The sequence below is a fragment of the Phyllostomus discolor genome, chromosome 2 (genome assembly GCF_004126475.2).
Source record: "Phyllostomus discolor isolate MPI-MPIP mPhyDis1 chromosome 2, mPhyDis1.pri.v3, whole genome shotgun sequence".
Taxonomy (NCBI): Eukaryota; Metazoa; Chordata; class Mammalia; order Chiroptera; family Phyllostomidae; genus Phyllostomus; species Phyllostomus discolor.
Window position 1 is genome coordinate 3,053,706 of NC_040904.2, and position 22,618 is coordinate 3,076,323.

The window sequence follows — 22,618 nt, forward strand, 5'->3', positions numbered from 1 at the left end:
AGCCATTATGAGAAGAAATCTACCTTCAAAAAGCCAGTGATCCAGCCCTGGCTGGTGTAGCTTAGTGGATTAAGCGTGGGCTGCAAACCAAAGTGTTGCAGGTTCAATTCCCAGCCAGGGCACATGCCTGGGTTGCAGGCCACGGACCCCAGCAACCACACATTGATGTTTCTCTCTCTTTCTCTTTCTCCCTCCCTTCCCTCTCTAAAAATAAATAAATAAATAAAAAGATGAACCATCTTTAAAAAAAATTCTCAGTTAAAGAAAAAGAAGCCAGTGATCTTTTATGTAAGATCCCTCAGACTTTTATACAACACACACACAACAGCAACAACAACAATAATAAGGTGTCTATTGTCTATTATCTATTATCTAATGGCCCGTCTATCACATCATCTAACTGACAGACTGTTGCCCGCCCCTGCATCCGATCTCGGGTCACCCCGAACAGCCCTGTGGGTGCAGATGGAGCCCACACGGCCACCCTGTCCTACGGACGACCTGGCGGGAGCTTCCAGGTGCTAAGAGTCCTGCCGGGTCCGTCAGCAGCAGGAGGACTAACGTCCAGCTAGGAGACAGCTACGTTTTGATAAAATCGTTGTTTGAGAAGAAGGACCGTGTTTCTGTACGGAAATGGGGCGGTAGGGTTTTGCTCCAGTGGGAAATCAGTTGTCGAAGTCAGTTCAGTGATTTGGGCATTGGAGTTAATACCAATGGGGTGAAAGGGGAAAAAAGAAAGAAAAGCCCTTATTGTATTGTCTCCTGAGGACACAATCTGCCAGGGATTTTTTTAAAAGTGAGCTGGCAAAGGCACATGCCCGGCCCTGGCATGGGCTGAGCTCCAGGAGTTGCCCCCGGGGAGGGCTGCGGCGGGGGGGGGGGGGGGTGTGGGGGGGAAGGGGCCGGCCCGCGCCCTGGGCCCGCGCCTTAACAACAGCTGGGTTACTAGGGGCCCTCTGTGCCCGGCACGGGCTGCCCTCCCCTGTGCTGCCTCATCCCATCACACAGGATGCTTCCCAGGTGGGGCTACCGCCTCCTGGTCTCTTCCACCCCCTGCAGAGGATACTGAGCATGGGGGGCCCACCGACCTTGGGGGGGCATGGCTGGATCAGGCAGCCAGCTCTCCCAGCCTGGGATGGCCGGCGACCCCTCCCGTCTGCCCCTGTCTGTGTCATGTAGTCCTCAGCCCCCCAGCAAGACAGGTGTCCCTAAGCCCACTCTGAGGATGGGGACACGGACGCCGGGGAGGAGGAAGCAGGGGCCCAGGTGCGGCACCTGGCTGACTCAGCTCCCAACTCCCGCCTCCAGCCCTCGGGCTCTCCGCCTCATTTCTGGAACTCGGGCGTGCCCTGGCAGCAATGTCGGAAATGACGGCAAAGACGTCACCGAGCACATTCCTCCACAGCGCTCCGGCGTGAGTGTGTGCACCGGAGGGCCCGCAGAGCCGCCGCAAAGGTCAGGGAAAATGAGAGGAGGCCGGGGAAAGACCCAGAGAGCGCCGTAGATGGATCTAGTCCTGGAGAGATGACTTATCCCAGACGTGACCTGCTCACCCCACGTGACCAGAAGACCGACCGCCTGCAAGCCGTGTGAACCCAAACCAAACCCGCCAAACAGAATCTCAGACGCTGGACACCCCGGGGTGGGAGGGCAGCCAGGGGTGCCAGGGATGGGGTCCGTGTCCGTCAACATGGGCTTCCGTGGGCCTGATTGACGGAAGTACCCAACTCGCACAGTGGGGACTCGGCAGGTTAATTTGACTGTGTTCCTTTAAAAAACAAAACAAAACAGGCAAATGGGAAAAAACCCATTTGCTTTGGGTACTTACATTTAAAAAAAAAAAAAAAAAACCTGGTCTTTCATCTCCAGAATGTTTAGCTACTGGCCAGAGTGAATTTTCCGAGCAACACTGCGTGACTTAGTTGTGTGTGGAACTTGATATAAATAGACCACACGTAAGTCACACTTTGAAGAAGTCATTTCCCGTCCAACCAAATGTCAGTGTCTTGCGACGTGTCTGGTAATGCGGCTGGAACGCCCAGTAACAGATTGTGCCTGGCTCACCCCCTTCTTGACGGCCAACTTCTCACAGCAAAAAAGCAAAACTTTAAAACAAATTGTTTACGGAGGAAAAGCACATGGAAAGGAAGGGAGCACCCGGGTTTGCAGGTTAGCTCTCGAGCTCAGACACAGAGCTCGTGCCGGGGGGCTGGCACTCACTGGGCTTGCTGACGCCGATCCTCAGGGTGGTGTGTGTGTGTGTGTGTGTGTGTGCCCTCGTGTGTGTATTTGTGGTGGTGGTGGCGGCGGCTGTGGAGATTATGAGACTCATTGAATCCAATTCTTACTCATGGCTTTCTTGGCTACACAGCTTTACAGGGAAAAACCCAAGCCTTTGGGAAAATTCAACAAACGTTTTTTTTTTCTTTTTTCAAAGTGAAAAATGGAAAGCGGCTCACGTTTAGAAAAAATTCTGAGCCCCTCCCAGAGCTGAGAAACCCACGGCCGTGCCTCCTCGACCCACCCACCAGCTGTGGGTCCGCCCACCCGCCGTGGAGTCTCGCACAGGACCGGGACCACCTGCCCCCGGAACTGCTAAGGCTCCCCACACCGGGGCTCCCGTTCTCTCCAACATGCAACTGGATGGCACCCATGGACCCCACCCTCAGCCGTCCCGGGGTGGGGGCTGCTCCATCAGGCCCCCAGGAACGAGGCGGCAGACCACAGAGGGGCGGCACCTTCAGCGAAGGCGCCCCAGTGAGCTCTGAGCACTGGATGAGCCACTGAGAGTCTTGGGGGCGGGGGCGGGGCAGCAAAGAAAAGCCCACCAGACAGACAGATACGCACCAAACAAAACAAAACAAAACAAAACCCCACCCAGAACAAGGTCAGAGAGGCAGTTGCTTTCAGAAACTCAGAGGGGGAGTGCGCTTTCATCGCTGCAAAGCTTGGGGGTCGCCGGTGGTCCCAGCACCCCCCCGGAGGCGAGCCACACTCGACCGTACCCCAAGACTCGGGCACGTTGTGGGCCGGTTTTCTAGAACAGCGTGGAAGAGCTTCTCCTACAACCACCTCATGCATATTTCGGAAAGAACCTACTTGGCAGTACCAAATACCAACTTGCAGTGTTACTCAGACAGGATTTTCCCCGAAGTGTTTCACCGGGCCTGACATTTGGGGGCATGGCCATCGCAGCCCCGGGGCTTAGCAGCCGTGCCTGGGGCGTTACAAGAGCCCCTAAAAGTGCCAGAAAAGACATTGGACTGGGTCTACATACAAAAGGAATACTGAAAAAAAAAATCAAAATGTATAAATGTTTAAACATCTAAAAAGATGCAATGTGATGCGGCTTCATGCATTTTTAAACGTCGGGTTTGCAATTCTTTTTTGTTTCGTTTTCCTAGAGCCAAGGGCTCTCAAGCCTTTGCTCCGTGTCCCCACTGCCCCTCGTGTCCCAGGCGTGGATCCCAATAATAATCCACGCTGCCTTCTGGCCCCGTGAGAACAGCCCCCGTCCTTGTTCATGGGGGCCCGGCCGGGCCTGTGGCCCCCAGGGATGGTCACCCACGCAGTCAGCACGAGCCCACGCAGCTTCCCAACCCCGGCTGTGCTTACGAGTCGACGGCTGCGAAGTCAGGGCTGCAGGAAATCAAGTGAGTTGCTCACAGCCAGGTGATTTCAAACAAACACAGATGACGAAAGCCCTCTTACAAATTCACAGCGAAGGAAGAGGACACCCTGAGTGTGGTGTGGGAGCATGGGGACATGCCAGCGTACACAGGACCAGGGGCCCCGGGAGCTCCTCAGGGGCCCTGTTTGTGGGGCACCAATAGCCCGGTTTTCCTGACGACATTTTTTTGTCGGCCCTTCCGAGTGGGAACTAATTCAGAGATTACCTGGTCCCACTACCTGGTCTGGGGGAAGAGGAAGGAAGGTGAAGGGACCGACATGCCCAGGTTCACACCCACCGGCCTGGAGGGGCCAGCGTGAAACCCAAGTCCCCCGGTTCAGGACCCAGAGACCTCTCCGCGTTTTGGACGGAGAGACCGAAACCGGAGCGCAGACGGGACTGTTTATCCTGTCAGTGCTCCTGCCGCAAGGGCTGTGAGGTCACCGCCCGGGTCCCGCCCTCGGTGGGGTGGTGCTGGGGGTGGGATAGCGGCCCCCAACAGAAAGAGAAACGCGAGGTAGTGATTTTAGTTTCTGTTCCTTCTCTCTCCGACCCCGCTGGGAAGATGCCCAGATCGTTTCTTGGAGCTGCACCGGGTACCGGGAAGGAACTTCTCCCGTCCTTTCTGTAGAAGTACTGCAGAAATGCCGTGCGAAAGCCCGAATGACTTCTGTCTAAGGGGGGGCTTGTCACCACGGCGTCGCAGGCCTGCCCAGGTCTCAGCGAGTTCACCAGGCGGGTCATTCCTGCTGCTGGGGCAGAAGCCCACGCCCTCCAGGGCCGTCTGACATTCCCATCCGTCCCATCCGCCCCAGGGACCCTCGCGGACCTTGACAGGCATTCAATCCTCCCCAGATGCAAGAGTCAGGGTCCAGGGGAATCTTAAGGGACCACATTTTGCCACATGTATGATGCACGCCCGTGTTTTTGGCTCAAACTTTCAGGAAAAAAATCTCTTTAAATTTTTCATTCAATGTTTTACTTATTTCTATTTAGAAACAAAACTGATTATCATGTTTCAGGATGTTATTTCGCATATGGGTGTCATTATTGCTTTCTGGAGCTACACTTTAAGTGCATAAACATAAATAAAAGAATTAAAGACATTTCTGTAGATGTGGAATTAACAACTGCCCGTGTATAACGTGCATCCTCATTTTTCCCTCAAAAATGTGGGCCCCAAAGTGCGGATTATACACGGTCAAATACGGTACATAAAACTCTTCTTGGTCTACCTTGATGCCACTACAATAATAAACAGAAAGAGATTCTCAAATTCGCCGGACCCAGTTAGGCAGGATTGTAATTAAGGCTTTAAGAGCGGCTCCTGCTGGGTCCTAAGGCGGCTGGGGACTCGGCCCTGAGGGCAACCCGGTGCCGGTGGGAGCCACCCCAGACAGCCCGCCCTAGCACCAACAGGCCCTTCGGCGCGGGAAGAGGAATGGAAGGCAGAAGGTTTTCTCCTCATTGACCCTCTGTCTGTCTCCTGCTTTCTACTCGAGTGGGAGGGGAGGAAGAATCACGCCCTTTTCTGTTGTGGATCGAGACTCTGTCTAGAAAGAACTAGAGTCCAAAGCCGGCCTTGGGAGAGCCTAAGGGGTGAGGTCTTGGGCAGAGTGCGGCTCGTCACCTGGAAGATGGCGACACGAGCCAAGGGGCAGAGTGGCAGAGTGGCAACCCTGAGATCACAGACCTATGGGGCCCTCTGGCATCCCACTGACCACTCCGGGGCGGGAAGGGCACACATTTTCACCCCCCGGTGGGCCGAGAGCTGTGCACGCGGGCCCTCTAGGAAGACGCACCACAGGGGGACCGGACTCAAACTGTTCCCCTGGCGGTCATTTTTGTCACGTGATTTCCGCAGGCGGCACTGAAGGAAGAGGTGTGTGTTGCGCACCGCCCCCCCCCAGTCCCCACGGAGGCCGGGCCCGCAGGCAGAGCCTGGCAACAGACGTGGAACTGGCCATTGCATGCATAGCAGCGCGGCGGCCCCCCACCCCGCCCACGTCCCCAAGCCCCGCCCAAGGAAACCCGCCGGCCCCTTCCTGTCGGGACAAAAGTGACGGCTGCCAGGGTGGCGAGGCTCTGCTTTCTGCAAGAGAGCTGTATCCGCCCCAGATTTGGAGCGATAACTCTCCTGCTAAAACACTGCTGGCACAGACACGTCAATACAACGGACGAAGCTCAGGGAGTAACTGGTGCCGCTCTTAAAACCAGACGTCGGGGCCCAGCGCCGGGGCTGCGCTGTCTCCATTCTGCCGGCTGACCCGCGACCTTGGCGAGAGGCCTCCCGTCTCCCTGCGTCCGCTGCTCTGCTCTGGCTGCGCTCGCCAAGAGGCTCTCCGCCCGCACAGGCCAGCGCTGTGAACGGTGCTGGGCGCACCACCGTGCGGTGAGCTATTCTTGTTGGTAGGAGTCTTTACGATGAAGAGACAATACATGTCAAAAAATAGCTGTGTCAGTGGATCACAGGAACAACCTGCAAACACTTCCCATCCCACACTTTTCTGGGTGAACTGGACTTTAAGTGCTTTGGGGCCCATTATCATCCCAAGGGCATAGGGACCCTTTACATGTTCCTCCTTTTACCCGAAACATACTTGCAACTTACTATACAAAGACCCCGTTTCCCCTCTTTATGTATATTCCCGGTTTGCTATTTACACTCAGAATCATAGAAGAAAACGACACTCCTTGTTGATGCAATTGCCGCAAAGCCCTCAACAGAGTGACTGAGCGACGGAGAGCTGGGCCCTCCCATCGACCTATTTTCAACTGTAACTCCTTATTTTAGAAAAAGAAACAAAAAGGTTGGTTGGTGTCAAAAAACTAGGCCCCGGAAAACAGCATGTTCCCGAGTTTCTGGGTGGCAGCGCCTCTTCGTCACCTGCCGCCGTGACGCCCGAGGGCTCGCGCACAGCCCCACCCCTGTGGGCACCCAGCCCGCAGGCAGACGGTGCCCCAGAGACGGCCCGTGTTTGTTTGATTAACCTTTTCGGTTTTTTAATGAGGTTACTCAGAGTTCCAGATGCAACAGGTTCCTGGCTAGACAGGTGACGACGGTGCATGACATCAGGGTGACTGTTCAACCTCACGGCCCTGGGACCCCCCGCCCCCCCGCCCCATACCAGGGCTCGCCCTCCTCCCCATCGACTTAGCGAAACATCCCCCCGCCCAGCACTGAGCTAGTCCACAGGTGCACGTGGTTTCATGCAGTATCTGCCGAGAAGGCGGTCTGGAATCTCAGCATTATCCTCGTACAGACACGCGGCCTGAATTCCAGGCACGTGGACCGGGCCGCAGTTTTGCATGAGGTCCTCCAAATACACAAAAACCACATAAAAACACCTGCCAAACACTCTTTAAAAAAAAACAAAACCTTCCGTCTATCTTTCAGGCTTAAGGAGAAGACGATCTTTCCGTGCGTTAGCAAACCACTGAGTGAGTGGTTCCGGCCCACTGCTGCTTGTGCGAACCGACCCCGGCTGAGAACACCTCCCGACGGAACCCCCTCTCTGCAGGAACTCTGGTTTCCCACCACGAACGGCTCCCCTGGTCTGAAACATCAGGGTCCCCAATGGCCCTGCCAACAGCTGGCTGTGGCGAGCCCTTTCCTTCGAGGTCCCTCTGTTAACCACCGGAGTGGGGGGTGGCCTGCGAGAAGCTGCCCTTCCGGTCCCCCCCACCCCCCCACACATGCTTCAAGGTGAGGGCTCTGCACTGGCCATTTCCCTCTCCGGGCAGCCTCTCGGCGGGGGGCCTGCGAGGTGGCAACGGGGCCAAAACCATGTTTCCAGCCTGAGGTGGCCAGGGCCAGGCCAGAGAATTCAGTCTAGGCCAGGTTCAGGTGCAGGGCTGACAGACGGATGGATGGGTAAGAGTAGAGGGCTGGGTATCCGTAGCTCCTCACGGAGTGTCTGGCTTCGCCACCCACGATTCCTCCTCAATCCGCACAAGTCACCCGACCGCTCCGGGGCCGCCTTCCTGTCTCTGTGACGCGATCAGGCCCCCGGGTCCCTGCAGCCGGCATGGGCTTTGACTTCGTGAAATGGGAGAACGTCTCAAAAAGCCCTTTGACTTGGCCACGCCAGGGCCGTTTGGCCAGAATTACCCAGAATTCAGAGCACCCCCACGAGGAAGGGACAGTGGAGGTGTCACTGCCCCTGGATTTGACATCGCCGGGCCATCCCGGCCTACACCCAGGGCCTCTCTGAACGCTCCGTCCGAAGTGACTGTGGGTCATTGGCCACAGCTCGGACCCCGAAGCTCCCCGGGCGCCTCCCGATGGGTGAGTGGGCAGAGAAAGTGTAGTGTGTGTGTGTGTGCGTGTGTGTGTGTGTGTGTGCTCGAGTGTGCGTGTGTCTCCCACAGTGGAATATCACTCAGCCATGAAGAAGGAGGAAAGCCCGCTATGTGTGGCAACCCGGCTGGGCCTCGAGGGCATCGTGCTAAGTGGGAGAAGTCACCCGGAGAAGGGCAGGGACCGGTGATCTCACTCACGGGCGGAACTGGGAGCCCGAGTGCACAGATGCGGAGCGCAGACTGGTGGCTGCCGGGGCGGGGGCGGGGAGGACGTGGGCGAGGCTGGCCAAGGGGCGCACGCTCCCGGTCGTGGGAGCGGGTCCTGGGGGCGTGGGGACGGCGCTCGGCACGGGGGAGTGGCTGACTGCCGGCACCGCGAAGGTTCCCAGCGAACTGCGGCGATGCGAGGGGTGGGCGTGTTAACTGATCTTAGTGTGACAACCATGTCACGACACACTGTGCATCGAGTCCTGCCGTGACCCTTAAACTTACACACTGTGCCAGTCACATCTCAGTAAAGCGGGAAAGAAGGGCTAACCTCCTCTTTTTAAAAAGGTGGCGGTGAGCAGCGCTTCGTCACAGGGAAGGGCTTCCCACCTTGAACCAAGGCAGGCACGAGTAAGAAGGAAACCGCACACTAAATCGAGAAGCCGTGCTCTGTCCCCCTGCCCCGCCCGGCCCCCCGAGCTGGAGAGAAAAGCCAGCCTGGACGTGAGTCACCCGGGAGCCTGCGTGCCTCTGAGTTCTTTCTAGAAGCCACGTGTGAAACGTGAGACTATCTACCTGGGCCTGTAAGACCTCTTTATATCATACGCATAATTATTCATTTAATTTCATCTTTAATTTAATTTTCCCTGACCCCCAATTCCGCCGGGCAGGAAAGACTCCATAAACACGGCTACCGCCTCGGAGCAACCCCCTCCAGTCTGTTTGCAGCACCTCCCTTCCCTGTAATGACTGTTTTCCCGAGTTCTGACGCGGCGGCCAGCAGGGGAGACCACACAGATGGGCCACTGGCCGCTATGGTTGCGCGTGTCCCCCCCCGCCCCACGGGTGTTTCTTAAAAGGCACGGTGCCTGCTTGTTTTCTGAATCCCAGCCACTGCACAGGTGCTCATTGAACATCCCAGAAGGTACCCACGAGGGGGCAAAGCCTGCCTAGTTTCACGTGCGGGAGGGCAGAAGTCGGGGTACATCCAATACAGGGGAGGGGTCACGAGGTTGAGGCTTGTTACCCCGGGAACTGTTGCTTCTGTTGGTGAGGACAAGCCCTGAGTGACAACGCCTTTCTAACTGAAACAGTCACCCTCAACGGCGATTCCCTTTCATGTCACACCTGCCCCCCACCCCACCCCCGGAGCCTGGCTACAGTCTCAGCCTGCTTCCTCCCGGGTCCTCCGTGGAGAGCCCAAGGCACCCGCCGTGTTTACAGCAGGGCCACGGCCAGTCCTCCGTGCGCCGTTCCTACTTCGGAGACCCAGGAAGCGGCCACGGTCGCTCCGGGTCCGTCGGGGTGTCACTGTGTGGCCCTCTGCATCTGGCCCGCTCTTCCCAGATCAGGGTTGGAATCAGGGTTTGCTGCTGAGTCCCAGAATTTCCCAAGTCTGGGCGGGGCCAGGGAGAGCCGACGGGGTGGGGCAGAGGCGGTCAGCTGGGGGTGGCGTCACCGAGTGTGGAAATGGGACCGAGGGGCTCCTCCTGCCCCGGGGCACTGAGACAGCCGACGCCACCCCCGGGCAGTTCCTGCAGGTGGTCAGCCAGCCTGGCGGCTGCGGCCAGGACAGCAGGAAAGACCGCTTGAAGGTTCCCTGATCCCAGGGCGACAAGCAGAGACAGTGCCACGCCCCGGGGCAGGCCTCCGTGGCCCCAGGGGCGCCCCCACAATGAGGAATGCTCAGCAGGATGGGCCCCCGGCAAAGCCAGGGAGCCGCAGGTGGGGAACCTCCCCAGGGCTCACTCTCCGCCCCAGGCACACAGCCCGCTCCCTCCCCCTTCCCCAGAAGCTTCCTGCCCTCCCCGAGTCGCTGAGGAGGGACAGAGGGTCAGGCGGCCCCAGGACTTGCAGCAGGGTGCGCCTGCGCCAGAGTGCCACGCGCTCGCTCGCTGCCAGAGCCCGGACCCTCCACCTCTGCGCCCCACACCCCGGCCTCCCTGCCTCCCCACCCCCAGGAACAGCCAGGAGCCCTGTGGGCGAACCTCTCCCTGCTGAGAAGAGAGGACGAGCTTCCCACTGGGGACCCCGCTGCAGTTTGGGGGCCCACGGGTGCCGGGCGGGGCCGTTCAGCTCGTTCCACGGATTGGGGGCTGTCTGTGACACGGCCCGTGTCCCTGGCAAGGGTGTGGTTTGGGAAAGAGTGCCACTCGTGTTGACTCCAAGACAGTCAGTCATTAAGTCACCAGGGAGACATCCCTCTGCAGACTAAACAAGCCCACTCCGTTTCAGAACGCCGCCCTCGTCGGGGCCGAGTTTCTCCCCTGGCGCCATCTTCCTCTGTTTACCGGCCTCCCACCCAGGCCCTCCTCCCCTCCCACACGCCGCCTTGAGCAATCCTGCAATGAGATTGCGACCCGTGCCACGGAAAGAAAACGGTCATTTTCATAGTTTTCATCTCCAGCCTCCACAAAGGAATACAAGGCCAGTGTGGAGGCTCATCGGGCCCCTGTGGCCCACTCTGACCCTCAGGCCTTTTTTGGCCACCCCGGTGCCTGCACCGTCTTCCACTCCCTGTTTGTCTCCGAGCTTGTTGGATGGAGGCCACTGTATATCAGAGGCCAGTCCTTAGCCGCACACAGCCCGAGAGGGCCCCCCCTACTGTGCCCTGGGGTCAGCCTGGTTCCCTGCGGCCCTCTAAGGGGGTGCTCCGGAGACAGCGGGGTGCTCAGAGGCACCTCCGAGGAGCCAGAGTGTCCGCTGTAAAGCTCTTTCTCCCCACAGAGGCCTGACACCTGCCTCTGGCGGAGGTGTGAGCCACCTTTGAGGGGTGCCAGTCAAACCGAAGCATTGCGAGCCACTGTCCCTGGTGCCCGAGGGTGCCAGCCCCGAGGGTGTGGGTGTGCCAGCCCCGAGGGGGCCCACTTACTTCGAGGTTCTCGGGGTCCGTCCACGGTGATTTTGATGGCTCTGTGGTAAGTGGCAACTTGCGGTGGGTTTGTGAAGACGGTGATGGTCAGAGTGAAGCTCTTCCCTGTTGGACACAAAAGGACAGGCAGGAGTGAGGTGACGGCCCGCAGACGTCTGCCGGGTAAGTAAGCGACTACGAACCGCCCTTGAACCGGAAGAGGCAGCCAGCTCCGGCACAAGTTACTGGCTTTCCCAAGAGGCCCTGGAGTTTGGCTTTGCTGAAACTCTGAAATGTTTCAGACCGCCTGTGCTGGTCTTCTGGATCTAACGCTCCACATAGTGACGTGGCTTCTCAGCCTCGACAGACGACACAGGATCGACAGATTCCTATTTGCTTCCTTCCGAGTCGGGACCCCAGGGGACGCTATCCACCCCTCCCCCAGTCTATTTCCCCCTGCTATACCGTCAGGGCAAAACTTGGGCGAAAGACACCCGGTCCGCCTCCCCTCACAGGCAGCTTGCACCACGGAGGACGAGGAAAGGCAGAATTCCTCAGTTTGAGGCTAAGTTAAACTTAGTCCCTGTATTTCAAAAACACGGAGTGTGCACTGATTTTAAATATCACTTTTAAATGCTAGGGGTTGTGAGAGACACGCAAGCCACTGGGCAAACGGCATGTGCAGTCAGCCCCGGACCCGAGAGTGTGCAGCTGCCAGATGGAGACCCGGCGGTTCTACAGACACGTGTGTGTGCGCACGTGTGTGCATCCAGACACTTCACTTACACGCACTCCCTGGCCCCCCGGCTCCCTCCCCCAGAGGGTGGGCACCCAGAGCTCCTCCCACCTGACAAGCCGGAGGGGCGGGTGAACGAGTTCCCGTGAGTGAGGGACGCCATCAGAATTGCACCCTGTGCACAGCTTCCGACGGTGTGAGTGTGTGCGAGTGTGTGTGGTGCTCATTTTATTGTTTCTCTCCGTCTGTTTCCCCTAACAGCACCCTCAGGTGTGACCCCACGGCGGTCAGACCTCCTGCAGCAAAACAACGATGCTCCGGCCAGCAGGGTCCCCTCTCAACCGCGACGCATGAAATGCAACCGGAAAGAAATGCGCAGAAACCAAACACGCCTGCCCGGTCCCGTGTTCTCTCCCGACACTGTGCCGAACGCCACCCTGTCCTTCCTCCCACGCGGGAAAGAGCAGGCCATTTGTAGCCGCTGTGCACATTCAACGCAGAAGCAGCCTCCAGAAAAAAGCTCCGTGGACGTACCCTTGGCCACAGCAAGCCAGCGATCCCCGATCACGCGAAACCCCACCCAACAATCCCCAAGGACCGGCATTCTGTCTACACAAAGCCTGTGGCAAGCACAATGCCAAGTGATGGTCAGCTGGTGCAAGCTGCTTTGCCCTGAGTGGCTTTATGGCCAAGGTCACGGCCGGCCGGACAGGTGGGGCGAGGGGGGCACCAGGGCCCGGAGCACTGGAGGCACCGGCAGGCCCAGGACCCCGGCCCCGCTCCCCCGCCGGCTGGCCTTCCCTGAGGGGACCTGGGGGACCCTCGTTTGACCCATGGGAGTTTGCCGTCTTCAGGACGCCCTTCAGTTGTTACCCAGTGACGGCCCCGCTCGTCCTCCCTGCTGGCACTGAGCTGATGCAGAGGGGTGGGCCGGAGCGGCCGCAGGCCCGGCCCAGCGAGGGGGTTGGGGAGTGGAGGCAAGCTCCGGGACCGGCAGCCCGTCCCGAGTTTGTGGGTGGTTTTCGAAGCACTGGCCAGAGCAGGGAAGGCAGCAGCAGCCCTGGGAGCAGCCCCGTTCTTACACCCCCTGCGCCTTCTGGCCGGTCTGTCCCCTCCGCATCAGAGTCACCTGCTAGCGTCACCACCACCGTCATCCAGCCTGAATCCGCCACCAGCGTTCAGGATTCTCACTGCCCAGGCCTCCCCGCCGCCGGGCTCCCCCTCACAAACCATGGCATGGCTGCCCTGAACTCGTTCTTCCCACAGCCACCTCCCCGCCCCGGGCCCCGGCCCCCCATCGCTCTTCCTGGCGCCACATCTCCCAGGAGGGCCTCCCCGAGACTAGAGCTCCATCCGAGGCTGTGTGGGCTGCTGGCGACGCAGTCTTGCCCTCTGAGTGACCAGCACGCTGCATGGGGTGGGGCTTGTGGCTGCGAGGCCAGAGGACAGGGGTCAGGTGCTACACCCACTGTGTCCCCTCACAGGAAGGTGAGAACGGGGGGCAGTGGAAGGGGCTTTGGGGGTAGAGGTAGAGTCTGGGGGGAGGTTCAGGGAGTTCATATGAGTGAAACCACTACAGCTCTATGCGGTGCACGGTTTTGAGGGTGTGTCATGGAAAAGGAAGGACCCCAAAGCAATGAATGATGGCACGGCCCCGGTGACTGAGCAGGTGTGTGTAGGTGGGGGGTGGTTTGGGGGGCACAGGAGTGGGGTGGGAGTTAAGGAGCTTGAGCTCATGTACCAATGGCTGGACTCCGGATCTCAGTTTCCCGGCCTGCCTGTGAGGGGGTCCCTGGGCCACTTTCACAGTCACTTGCAACTCTGGTTTCATCTTCGACTGCAGCCCTCCAGGCACTGTCTGCTCCAGCCCGTGTGGGCCTGCGACACCGGCATTTCCGAGTCTGTGACCGTCCCGTGTCCTCTGCCAGGGCTGCTGTAAATACACCACCACTGACCAGGAGGCTTACAACAACAGGACTTTATTGTCTAGGTCCTGGAGGCCGGGGGCCCAAGGTCAAGTGTTGGCCGGGCCGAGCTCCCTCCGGAGCCTCTTTGGAAGAACCCTTCTTCCTCCCCCCATCGCCCCAGCTCTGGCAGGGGCGGGCAGCCCCGGGCTCCTGTGGCTTCTGGAAGCATCAGTCTAGTCTCCACCTCCATCATCACATGGTCTGCTTCTGCCAAGGGTCCCTGTCCCCAAACCTCTCTCTTCTTATGAGGTCACGGGTGGTTGGTGGTGGGGCCCACCCTAAACCAGAAGGACCTCACCTTAACCCGATGGTATCTGCAGAGCCCCGTGTCTAAATAAGGGGGCGTTCTGAGGCTGCCGGTGGACAGGAGTTCTCAGGGGACAACCCCCCCCCCCGGCCATAACCCAGCACAGACACCGGTCTTGGCACCGCAGGGGCATCTGCTCTCGGGCTCTGCAGGCACTGGGTGCATTTTGACCTCGGGATGGCCCCGCCCACAGCCACCCTGCTCCTGCTTTCCGAAATGACAAGGAAGGATTGCTGTCTGCGTGTGGCTGGCATTTTGGGGTTTGTGTGTGGAACTCACAAACTTTCAAACACTTGGTCCTCAGGACACACTCATGAAATTAACGAGATAGATTTCACTGCTCCCAATGAACAGGCAGCAAAGCCAAGGGCTCGGAGAGAGTGAGCCATTCGCCCAAAGGCACACAGCTCACACACACACACACAGCAGGATCCCCTCCCCCAGCTTTATGCCCACCGTCCCTCTCATTGCCGCCACCAGGCCCTAAATCTCCACCTGCACACCTGGAGGCACCCGCCCAGGGATCCGGACTTCTGGGACCTTCTGCTGCCGCTCTGCCACAGGCCCCCAAGGTGGAAACGGCCCTGCCCCCCAAGGCTCCCACGCTGTGCTCGACAGCGGGCCGGAAGCCGGGATTATAGTTCCGAAGCAGTTTCTCGCGGAGCCGCAGCTGGGCTCCCGGCTGCTGAGCGCCAGGGGCCTCCCAGGACCTCCGCCTGGCCCGCCGCATTGGGAGTGAAACTCCACCAAGGCGAATGTTTGGGAAACCCCTGCGCGTAATGACAATGCTACTGCTCGCGCCCCTCTTTTCAGGCGCAGTCACCAGAACTGTGTGTCGGGCCAGAGCGACCAGGTGGGGGGCGTTCCGGCCGCAGTGCCGCGGCCCACGCAGGCGGAGCGATCCCAGCAGCTGCCCGCACAACGGGCTCGTGTTTCCCGCCCCGACCAGGACGCCTGCCTCTTGCCTCCTACTGACATTCGGCTCCCAGGTGGGTGACCTTTTCCCACCTCGGGACAACGCTGCCTCCACTTCTTTGTCTTCTGCCGAACTTGACCACGGTGGACAGTCAGCCAGGGGGCGCAGGGTCTGACGTGGTGAGCGGCAGGCCTGGGCCCCCGCGCTCCGCCCCCGCCACACCCGGCCCATCCCTGCCGGGACCCGCCCTTCTTTGGCCGCGCCCGCAGCCCTGGTAGCTGTGCCCTGGAGCACATGTGTCATTAGCCAAAGTCTCTCATTCAGATGACCCATGGGCCTGGTATTTGCAGTGCGTGGGTGTGGGGCCTGAAAGGCTCTGGAGTGTTTTTCTCAGGAAGCTGCAATGAAACTCGGAAGAAACCAGGGGAGCACATCTGTGACATAACCACCCCCCCCCATTTCGGCTCTGCAGGACCAGAGGCAGGGGTGGGGGGTGGGGCTGCCAGAGAGAGAGCCCAGCCCTTGGTTGGGGGGGTGGGGGCAGTTTCAGGGCTGCTGCGGCCCTGACTTTGGCCCCAGGAGACAAGCAGCGGCCAGGCTGGCGCACAGAGGACCCGGGTGTGCCCCTGAAAGGCTCAGCTCTGGGGGGGGGGGGCATGCCACAGGGTTATGGGTGCCCTGCACGGGCAGTCACAGAGGAGAAGGCTAAGGAATGGGGCCCTCTGAGACCTCCCTTGTCACCCTGGGTCCCGGCCGGAGGTTGGGCTCAGGGACGAACACGGGGGAGAAGCACAAACACCAGGGCGGGACAGCAGGCGGGAAGAACGGACCTGGCGGGGGAAGCATGTCATGGCTCAGGGCCTGCTGCCTCGGACGGGGGGAGCTGGCCGTGTAATCCCACGGAAGGGGACTGCCCGGGTGCCTAGGGGACAGTGTGACGCTAGGCTGTGCCGCCCCTTGTGCTGGGTGGCCTCGGGCAAGCTGCTTAACCTCTCTGGAGCCTCAGCTCGGCCACCTGCGAAATGGGAGTCACGGCAGTCCTGGCATCTCCCAGTGCGGGCGGGCGCGTGGGGTGGAATCGGGAGGCAGCAAACACCAATTTAACGGTCACCGGGGACGGGACCAGCCAGCGAGGGCGGGGCTGGCGCTGGGGGACCAGGGGCTGGCGCTGGGGTTCTGCGGGGTGGTGGAAGTCTGCCCCGCCAGCGGGTGACCTCTGTCAGGCGTGAGTGTGACCGGCTGATGGGCTCTCTGAGCCGGCCGGGCCAAACGCTCCCTCCCTCGGTGCCCGTGCGTGTGTGCAGATGCCACATCAAACTACGAATGGCTCTCCCGGGTTGGGAAGGCGGTCACAGCGAGTGTGGCGGCTGCCTGCTGCCCGGACGCTCTCCCCGCCGCGAGGCTGCCAGAGGCCCGGGCCAGAGCTTCACATTTATTAGTCTTCCCGTTTATGGGCCCCAGGGCCGGTGACCTTCTGCAGCCGCTGTGGTCTCATAAAGCCACGGCCCTGAACACGCCGCTTCCCCTCCACACCTGCGGCTAGACCTCAGGCCTGCGGCACAGCTCCCCGAAGGGCTGAGGGTGGCAGGGGGAACAGGAGGCAAAAAGGTGACTCCCTATCATGTCTTGCCTGGGAGCAAGCGACCTATTTAGAAGTCCCACCTGGCCACGGCAACGTCCTCTCTGCCTCCGTGTCTGAGGGCCCGCCCTCTCACTCCAGGCCTCCTGCCATCGGCACCCCCAGGCTGGCTTCCGGGCTGGCCGGTGCACCTGCGCTGGCCGCCGAGTCTCCGGGCTCCGTTTCTGCCCCTCTTTTGCGTGTGGGTTTGGATCCCTGAGTCACTTTCCCCTTTTGGGGCAGTTTCTGTGGGATGTGGAACTTGTCCTGGTCACGCAAGGCGGGGGGGGCGGGGGAGCGCGCACTCACAGAGGTCATCTGCCCCAGAGGCCGGACAGCTGAGGGACCTCGGTCTCAGTGTCTTTCACTCGCTCGCACACCTTTGCAGGAGGAGACTTGTGCTCACAACGGAAACACCCGAGAGAGCCAGGGAGGTCAAGTCCAAGAAAAGAAGGAACGTGGCTTTTCAAAACCAACACCGCCGGGGAAGGTGCAAGCATCGCTCTTTGCAAACTCTGGAAACCCCAAAGGCTCTGGAATGGTGTGGGCAGAGCTTTCCTTTTCCGACGTGCGTGGTGCCAGGTCTAATTCTGACCACGGAAAACTCAGTGTTAAAATTAACGTGCCCTCCGATTCCAGGAGAAATCTGAATGTGGGGCGTTTTTTTTTTTCACAAAACATTCTTAATTTATAGTTCTCACTTTTCCACTGGAACACCCTGACCGCCAAGATTCATGCTTTTGCCCCTCGTCCATTTCCTTAACCAAACACCACTATTGTCGACGGCAGAGCTGTGTAATCATTTATCTGGGGACTTCTGAGTAGGGTACGGCTCCTTCAGGCTGCACAGCATTTCCCTCCATGGAAACCGACCCGCCTGTGCACAGGTGCCGCGTTTGCGGGCGTCCTTCTGCACCTGCGCCCACAGGGCAGCGAGTGGACAGGAGACCCACACGACGGACGCAGGGGTGGTGCTTGAAATACAGAACTTGGTTTCCTACTAATAAATAGCATTTGCTTGCAACGTTGCATCGGTTGAAAAATAGGGCTGTTTTTACTCAGAGGACGCCGAAACCATGCCGAGGGCGTTCTCCGGAGACGCTCCATGCACACGAGTCGGTTGAGGGCAGGGACAGCGTGTTGGTCCACTCTGCGTCTCCTGATCCGAGGCGAGGTGAGGCGAGAACGTGTGATGGATGGATCCCCGAACCAGTCGGGGCGCTTCCTGTCGCCGGCCGGTTCTTCACGATGCCTGCTCTCGGCACCACTGGACTCGGGGCTCCCCCTCCTTGGGGCGCAGGTGTGAGCGAGCTCGGACTCTCCGAGCAGAGGGGCGGGCAGGCCTTTCTTCTCACGGGGAGGGGTGCGTACGCACCGAGACCCACGGTGCCTCCCGCGATTCTGTACTTCCCTTGTCCAGAGTTTGCGGTTCCCTTCCGGCCCTCCTTTTTCTTTTGGCATCACCCACCAGTCTGAGCACCTTGGTTGAGCAACCAAGTTTTAACCCTTCAAGTGCCAGCACCCCCAGGGCCTGAACTCACAGTGCTCTCCGGGGCCACACCCGCTGGCCCCGTACTTCCTGGTTGGTGCACCCAAATCCTCCAGTCTCTACTCATCAGGCTAGGGTGACACGGGACAGGCGACCCAAGTCCCCCCGCCCCAGGGCTGGCCCAGGCCCAGCCTTGACTCTGCTTGTGCCTATAGCTCAGCGCCCCATAAACAGGCAGCCCCCCACCACCAGCCTGTGGCAGAGAGGCCCGAAGGATGGGCATGTTGAAGCGAAGGCAGCTGGGGGTCCTCAGGTCCCACTGACCAGCTTTTAATGCCCGCACAGTGGCTGCAGGAAGCGGCGAGGGCGAGTGGGCGCAGGGGGCTGAGCAGGAAGGAGAGGGAAGCTCAGGGCCGGGCTGGGCTTGGTCGGTGGGGCCTGGTGGCGGCTGACCCCTGCTGTAGCGCCGTTTACCAGGCGGGGGGCTGGCAAGCTGGGGACGCACCGCATTCGGCTGTGGCACAGCAGTGGGGTGGGGGGCTCTCCATCCCCGGACTGGTCTCGGGGCCCCCATGCACCCCCCAGGCAGTTGTCCATTCCTCAGTCCTCCATCCGGGTATCTTTCCACCATTTCATCTCGTCAACTCCCGGCTCCAATCCTCGGGCGGTTCTCCCAGTCACTCGGACTAGAGCAAGCAAATTCCGGAGGTGACGGCGAGGCCCTCGCCAGCCCTCTCCTGCAGGCGGGCTGCACCTCCACCCTGCCTTCTCTGCTGGGACACTCGTCTCCATGCCTCCACCTGGACAGCTCCCTCGTCACCCTCCAGTGTCTCAGCTGAGATGACAACCTGTCCAGGAAGACCCCCAACCTCTCTCCCAACCTCTCTACGAGGCCGCGCCTGTCCCCTTGCCATGGGGCTGGCCACCTGAAGAAGCAAAGGTCTGCTTCGCTGTCCGCCCCTTTCCCGCCCTCGAGGCTGTGGCTCCTCTTGGCTGGGCTCTGGGGCTCCGAGGCCAGCCCAGTGCCCGGCACATAGTAGGGGCACTGTGGCTATCTGATGATGAATGAACGAATGAACTCATGAGTGAATGAACGGATGAATGAAATGCCCTCAGTAAATAGCCTCTGGGGAGAGGCCACAACAGTAATAAAATAGCAACTGACACTCCGCTTCCTGATGGGAGAGGGTCCGAAGCCCGTGGGAGACTCCGCCGTGGGCCCAGGGGCCACGCGGGCCACCCCGTGATTGGGCCACCCACTGAGCGTCTGGAATGATTATTCCTGCGTGCTTATGAATATTGATGAAGTTTCTGCTGTGTCTGAGGTACTCGCATGGCACAAGCTTCCTGGCAGGACCGGGGAATACAGATTCCTGGCCCCGGAGGAGAGGATGGTGGAAAACTTGAAGTTCCCAACTTTCTGAATCGGCAAGACGTGTGCTAACTCCTGCCTGCTCTCGTCCCTCCTCCCTGAGCCCTTCTCACCTTGAAGGGAGAACGGCACGGAGGAGGGGAGTGGCAGCTCTCCCTTGGAAGTCTTGTTGCGCACACGTCACCTGACAGCCCTTCGAGGCATCGATGAACAGCCCTGTCGTGCCCGTTGCACAGATTCGCAGACTGAGGCCAGCACGCTCAGTGAGTCCTGCAAGCGCACCCACTTCCCCTTCCAAACACCCGAGGGTCCATCACAGACAGATGCGTGTCTCTCTTCCGTTATTTAAATCAGAGGATCCTCAACCGGCACCCGATGGCTTTCCTGTGCCCTGGGCCCATGGATTTGGCCAGAACGCAACAAAACAAAAGCCAAAACATGTAAGGCTGTTCACTCGCAGTTTCTGCGGATGCTGAGCTACCACCTTAAGATGGCCTCTGGGGTGCAGCCAGGGCATCCTGCCACGAGGTCCAAGGCCTGCTGCCTTGGCACCCCCATAAACTCCCCTGCCCCTGGCGGGGGGGGCCCGCAGCTCCAGCAGGAAGAGCACGGTGCTGCTGGGAGCCTGCCTGCAGGCCCCGAGACAGGAGCAGGGGACGCTTGGCCTCCCTGTGGAAACGCCGTGCTGACGGTTAGAGCAGGACCAGGAATTAAGGGCCTGTATGAATCATAAATATTTGCATGCTGCTAATGCTCACACAAAAGAGTTGGACGGGCTACGTTGGGAGAACTTCTTTTCCCATGAAAAGCGGTGCTTCGAATTACAGTGCATATTTAATTTCATCTCTGCCATCGCTAATCTGAGATCTCAGCGTCCGCTGCCCATAACTCTTGCGCAACCCGGCGGCTCTGCAGGGCCGAGGGGTAAGGGCAAGGGTTGATGTTCCCTCCCAGAAACGGTCCCTGCAGACACACAGGAAAGTAGGTCCCAGGTGTTGTGTGTGGTGGGCTCAGAGAGCTTCCGTCGTTCCCTCTGCAAAACCAGGGCCACACCGCACGGAGACAGGTCTTACCAGGCAGAGGAACGGCGCCGCAAGTACGTCTCACCTCAGGCAATCCGTGCTGCCCCACCCGTCCAGCACCCGGACAAAGGCGGAACTGAGCTCAGAGAGGTCATGCAACTTGCCCAGGGACACACCGCTCCAGGCCAGTGCTCCCAACCAGGGCGATCCTCCCACCCCCCAGGGGACATTTGGCAATGTCGATGGACATTTCTGGTTGTCACTGCAGAAAGGGGCCACAACTGGCCATTGAGTAGAGCCCAGGGGTGCTGCTGACCAGCTGACCGTCCAGCACTGCATGGGATGGCCCCCCAAGAACAACAACACTGGGATGGTCAGCCTTGGATGTTGATGAAAACCAAGGCAGGACACCCTGCTCTCAGGGGAGAATCCAATAAAGCGCGAGGGCTGACCACCGGCTCCACGGCCTAGGGCACAGGGTCCTGGGGCAGTCACTCACATGACAGTGTGTCCTGAGTCCCCACTCTGTGTCAGGCACTGAGCTAGTTACTGATGAGACCATGCGGTTAGGAGCCCTATCTTCTGCGGTTTGAGAATTCTCCGGAGACCACCCTTGAGGGGCTCTGGGACCACCCCGTGCACCGTGCTTGCCGTGGCTGCTCTAGCTCCTGGCTCAGAAATGCCAAGCACATCCAGGCGAGGCACGGGTTCGTGCTGCCCAGGGCTCAGCCTCGGCCCACGAACTCCACCTGCATCGTTAACTCTCACTGGTCTCAAATGGTTGGACGCCTGCCGAATCTGGGAGTGCTCTATGGTGGCGTGGGGGTGGGGGTGGGGGTGGGGGGGCTTCCAGGAAGCACGAGGGTGGCGAGTGAGGGTCTCCGCGCAGGGCACAAGTGAACACGTGGACACCGCCGCGGGACACAGTTAGGGCCTCCGACCGGCAGCAGCCCGCCTGAGGGGACCCCATTTCAGACGTTCCTCCCAAGCCACCTTTCCCTGGATCTTGTTTGGCAAACAGGTGACGGCAGCGCTAACACGTGGGGGCGGGCGGAGCGGGTTAGCGAGGAACCCCGCCCAGCCCCAGTGCAGCGCTGTCTCCTTCCGCGTTTCCTCCGCCCTATCTCAGGATTACCCACCGAGCCCTTTCTGGTGCCTGCTAGGGGTCTGTCGGTGACAGTCCGGGGCCTTGAGTTCACGGGGACACACCGTAATTCGTGTTCCTGCATCCGCGGATCTGGACCCCTTCTACCGAAGCTTTGGGCAGGTGGAGGGGTGGGGCACGCACCCCCGGGGGAGCCGGCGGAGCGCTTATACTGCTTCTGCGGGTCCCCGTGGAGCTGCACCCGTGGGACGTTCCTGCAGGAGGGGCTCCCTGCGGTGCGCCCCCCCCTCCCCCCGCAGCGCCACATTGCCACCACCAGCACAGGGGAGCATCGTGCGACCCTGCGCACAGAACACAGGTGTGTTTTCACATGTTTAAGAAGACTTTCCTATTCAGGGGTCACCTCTAATTGTATGTTTTTACTGTATGTGAAGTTCTTAATAGGATTTTTTCCCGTAAGTGTTGTAGCGAGGCCGCAAGCGTTGGGCAGAGAGGTGAAGGGGACGTTTCTCAGCTTTTTACGTGGAGAGAAGAGCTTCTCCAGGCTTCTCCACCTCGGCCTGAGACTCTGGATCCGGTCAGACTTGGTGGGGGTGGCCTGTGCGTGGGGTGGGGGGGGAGGGAGGGGGGCAGTTCCCCTGTCTTCCACCCACTAGATGCCCGGGGCACCCCCTGCACCCCAACTGTGACAACCAAGCCTATCTGTAGACATTGCCCAGTGTCCCTCCGGGTGGTGGGTCAACATCTCCCTCGCTGGGAACCACTGAGTGAGACCACCACAAAACGGACAAGCAGCAGGCTGCGCACCTGAAACTAACGGAACATTCAGTGTCACGTGCAGCTGCACAACCGAAAATGACAAGCAGATGGATACACAAGACGCCGGCTCTCTCTGCCCTGAGGTTTCGGCGAGGATGACGAAGGCAGAGCATCTGGAAAGACCCGGCATTGTGGGTACCGCGGACACTCTATTTAAAGAGGCAGACAGAGCCCTCTGAGTGTAGACCACCCCTCGTTAATTATCATAGACAGACAGACAGACACTGACGGTACTCC

At 59.7% G+C, this 22,618-nt stretch overlaps 1 protein-coding gene across 3 annotated transcripts in view; it reads right to left on the minus strand.

Moving 5' to 3' along the window:
* Positions 1 to 22,618, minus strand: part of RUNX1 (RUNX family transcription factor 1) — a 207,434-nt gene that overhangs the window by 50,000 nt on the left and 134,816 nt on the right. For all 3 annotated transcript variants that reach the window (XM_036017230.1, XM_036017221.1, XM_036017228.1), the window contains one exon: positions 11,052 to 11,156. In XM_036017230.1, coding sequence (XP_035873123.1) covers positions 11,052 to 11,156 — 105 coding nt within the window. The remainder of the gene's footprint in view (positions 1 to 11,051; positions 11,157 to 22,618) is intronic.